At 18.0% G+C, this 4,869-nt stretch overlaps 2 protein-coding genes across 2 annotated transcripts; one reads left to right on the forward strand and one right to left on the reverse strand.

Moving 5' to 3' along the window:
• Nucleotides 1-349: 349 nt before the first annotated feature.
• Nucleotides 350-1,280, forward strand: PRSY57_0521100 (hypothetical protein; the record flags this gene model as incomplete). Its single annotated transcript, XM_012906279.1, has 4 exons — nt 350-430; nt 617-679; nt 889-1,002; nt 1,215-1,280. 4 exons carry the CDS (start codon nt 350-352, stop codon nt 1,278-1,280), a joined length of 324 nt encoding a protein of 107 aa, XP_012761733.1.
• A 539-nt stretch (nt 1,281-1,819) lies between these two features.
• On the reverse strand, nt 1,820-4,135 carry PRSY57_0521200 (hypothetical protein; the record flags this gene model as incomplete). Its single annotated transcript, XM_012906280.2, has 1 exon — nt 1,820-4,135. One exon carries the CDS (start codon nt 4,133-4,135, stop codon nt 1,820-1,822), a length of 2,316 nt encoding a protein of 771 aa, XP_012761734.2.
• Between the last annotated feature and the right edge of the window lie 734 nt (nt 4,136-4,869).

Genomic DNA, 4,869 nt, shown 5'->3' on the forward strand with positions numbered 1-4,869 from the left:
TATATAAATATATGTATAACAGAACAATTTCCTATTTTTATATAATATTTTATATGAAAAAAATTTATATATGTGAACTACAAAAAAAAAAAAGAAAAGAAAAGAATAAACATTTAATATTTAATAAAATATTAAAAAAAAAAAAAAAAAAAGTGTAATATATTATAGAAACATTGAATTTTCCCTTTTTTTAAATTAAAAAAAATATATTTTTTTTATTATAAAAGGAGAGAAAAAAAAAAAAAAAATAAAAATAAAATAATAATAAAATTGAAAAATTTTGAAACAAAATAAAAAAAATATTAAAGTAAAATATAATAATATAAAATCTTAATGTATAGATATACAAATGGGTAAAAGTAGTAACAAAAAAAAAAAGATTTATCAAAATGTTGCAAAAATAAAATTAAACAATAAGCCATCCCTAAAAGTACTAACAAAATAAAATAATTATACTATTCCAAAATATTAATATATTTTGTTTTTATTATTACGAATACATATTAATAATAAGAATGAAAAGAAAAATAATTAAGATTCATACTATGTTATATTAATATATATATATATATATATATATATATATATATGTTTTTTTTTATTTTTTCTTTAATAGTGGCGTCTAATTAATAAAGAATCAAATTTTTTTGACAAGGCGTTTGAGGAAAACCTAATGAGTGTAAGCATATATATTGTATATATATATGTAAATATTTTGTTTGAATATATGTCCTATATAAATATTTTTGTGCATATATTGTTCCCATGTTTTTGATATGCTAAATATATTATAAATGTTATGTATATATCTTTCCAATATGTATATATATATATATATATATATGTTTATTTATTTATATATTTATTTATTTATTAATATTCGAATAGTTTCAGAAAATGTCCTTGAATGAAAATGATTATTCTTTAGAAAAAGAAAATCACATGGAAACCAAAATTGTACATGTGGTTAAAAAATTAAAAAGAAAAAAAAAAAAAAAAAAGGTAAGTACATTTATAAAAAAAAAAAATTTGTCTATGAACATATTTCTTTTTTTTTTTATGGTGAAAGCAGTAGTACAACCCAATTGAAAACATTTTTTCCTTCAGTGAAAAGAATATATATGTGTATATATATATATATATATATATTTATTTATTTATGTATTTTTATATGTATAATTATTATTTGCTTTTATCATTACGTTTTTTTCCAGATAAAAATTAGAGGTAGAAAGAAAAAGAGCATAATTAAAGGGAGGAGGAAATATAAATGTTCATAATACCTTCTTTTATGTTTAATTAATATACTTTTTATTTTTGTTTTTATAGATGTGAATTTTTTTTTTTTTTTCTTTTACATATTTGTACATATATAAATTTATATAAATATATATATATATATATATATTTCACGTGTGGGAAAAAAAAAAAAAAAATAATAAAATAATAAAATAAAAAAAATAAAAACAATATAACGAAATTAACTTTAAATTTGGACTTTATATTTCAAATTTTTTGCTTAAAATAAGAAAAAAATAATATGTATACACATTAATTGGAATTAATACAAAATAATAGGTATTAATATTTACATCGGTAATATAATCACCAAAAAAAAAAAATAAAATAAATAAATAAAATGATAATTCTTTTAAACAAAAAAATAATATAAAATAAAAAAAAAGAATATTAAATATAAACAAAGAACATCATTAAAATATAATATATATATATATATATATATATATATATATATATATATATATATGTATTTATATTTATATTTATTTATTCATTTGTATCTTTCTTCTTTTTCTTATTATATTATATGAACTTTAATATCCACTTGTTCGAACATATTTAATAATAAATTTAATCCATTATTTCCCATATTATATCTTATACATAATTTGGCATTGCTTTTTCTTCTGTTACTAAACAAATCATATTCAGGTATATAGCTAACTATATGTGCACCACTATTTTTGATAAGTTTTTTTATTTGTTCATCTGTTACTGAATCTTTTAAATTGCTTAAAGATAAATATATTGCTTCTACATTATGATAATCTGTAGGTATATATGTAGTCATATCATTTTGTAAAGCTGATTGTAAATGCGCTTGTAAAGAAACTTTTGATCCTCTTTTTATAGCATCTTGAAGACGTTTTGTATTATCATATCCGTCGTGTTTAAAAAATGATTTTCTATGGAAATTTTCCTTTTTATTATTTTCTAAATTATCTGATGATTTGTAATATAATCCATCAGAATATTTCCTTCCATCTATAGGACAATATATCCAATTACTATTAATAGTTGTGGGTATAATTTTTTCATACGTTATATTTTCATTAACATCAGGTGTTTTCCTTCCGAACAAATCACTATACATTGGATTTATTTTTCGTTTTTGTTCTTTTTCTATATCCATACTATTTTGTTCAGGTTTTTTTATTTCATATATACATATTTTTTTTTTTTCAATAGAATTTTTCTCTAATTTTTTTTCGTTTGTATCCAAACAATAATCAAATATATGACTAGAATTCATATTATATCTTCTCTGTTCAATAGATATGTCTTCATTATTTTTATTATAGTTATTTATATAATGATAATTTGTTGGGTATATTTTTTCTACATATGTAGGTTTATTTTTAGATTGCATGTCATTTTTAAATTCATTACATAAATGAAATGGATACTGATCAGGTAATTCATTATTTTTTTTTCTTTTATCTTCTTCTGATAATTTATTGAGATCTAATTTAATTTTGTTAGCTTCTAAAATTGTTATGTTATCATTACCACATAAAGAATTATAATGAATTTCTTTAGGTGAAAGGTTATTATATTTGGGAACAAATGTATTCACTTGTTTTTTATTTTTTTCTTTATTTATATTTTTATCTTTTTCATTTTCTACATAATCAAATATAATTGTATGTTTCATATTTTTTTCTCTATTTATCGAAGCACTAGAGTGCGTAAATTCATCATGTGCGACAGATAATATATCAGAATGAGGATAAATATTATAACTATTAATATTACTATTATTATGTATGTTATCATTTTTTACATTATTCACATTATTATTATGATTATAGTTTTCATGACCATTTTCTAAAATTTTTCTTATTACATTATTATGTGACACATAATTAAAATTATTTTCCGTCTTATATTCATCACCATGCTCAACATTATTATTTTCCATATTTATTGGATAATTTAAATTTGGTATATTATTCTTAGGATTGTGGGACAACTCACTATTATTATTTATTATATGATCATTTTCGGACATATTATTGATATGGTTGTAAGTCTTCGCTTCTATCTTATAATCATTATTATTATTATTATTAATATTATTATTATTATTATCATGATTATAATTATAACTGCTATGTGTTGAATCATTACAATTATTATATGTGTTATAAATATCAGTGTTCATATTATTTTTATTAGTATTATCATAATTATAATAAAAATTTACATTATCAACATTATTATTATTGTTATTGTTATGGTTATAATTCGATTCTTCATCACACTTCTTATCATATACATCAGAATTATTGGCTAGTTGAGTGTTTTTACGAAATGACATATCACTATTAAATTTATTATTATTTACATCACCTTGTGCATACATTTCACTTTGGTCACAATTATTATTAATCATATATCTCTCATTTTGTCCTAAATTCGATTTATTAGTAGATTCATGTATATATATTTTATTGTTGTTATAATTAATACGGTTACATGAATTACTTCTAAAAGGTTTATGTTGTTTCATTTTATTATTATCACATTCTTTATTACTATTACTATTATTATTATTATTATTATTATTATTATTATTATTATTATTATATTTTGTATTTATGAAATTTTTATTGATATTTAAGTCACTATAAGGTACAAAACTATCATCATTATTATATATATCGTTAGTTCTATTCTGTATTAAATCATCCAAGTTCTCATGTTTTCCGTGTGTAGTTAAGTCAGACAATTTATAATTGTATACTTTTGTACAAGCTTCATATTTATTTCTGTTAATAGGATCATATGAGAGTTCGTTATTCGAAACACTAGATTTTTGTAAATTTACCATCTTAAATATATGACAACTCAGAAATTGATTTATCTTTTCATTTCCAGTGTTATAATAAATAATAGTACTGTAAATATATAGAATTAATTTTTTTTTTTTTTCTTTTTTAATTCATAAAGATAGTGTTACATAAAATTAAAAAAGAATATATACACCAAAACTCTTTGTTATATATAATTTTTTTTTTGATTTTCATCAATTCAGTAAATATGAAATATATAATATTGATCTTTATTGTTGTACATTAAACGTTAATTTTAAGGCGGAATTATCATATATATTTTTTATCCATATATTTATTGCCAGTTATATTTTCCTCAAGTGCTATATATTATACATAGTAAAAGGTGTAATTGTATGAATTTAAATGGATTAAATATATATTTTTTTTTTTTCTTATATATATATATATATATATATATATAAACTTTATGAATGGGAAATTATATAATATAAAATGTAATTATAAAAAAAAAAAAAAAATGTATTATATATAAAGTGTGTATGATATTTAAATCTAAAATATTAAATGAAAAAAAAAAAAAAAAAAAAAAAAGAAGAATTAATTATATAGAAATGATAAATATTATTATCCATAAAAAGGGAAATCAAATACAAATTGTGTGCTAAAGTAAATATTCATATAGTTTTTTACAATTATATACTATTTTCATATTTATTGTTTTTTTTTTTTTTTTTCCAAATAAATTAAATTAAAAAAAAAAAAAAAAAAA

The sequence above is a fragment of the Plasmodium reichenowi genome, chromosome 5 (assembly GCF_001601855.1).
Source record: "Plasmodium reichenowi strain SY57 chromosome 5, whole genome shotgun sequence".
Classification (NCBI taxonomy): domain Eukaryota; phylum Apicomplexa; class Aconoidasida; order Haemosporida; family Plasmodiidae; genus Plasmodium; species Plasmodium reichenowi.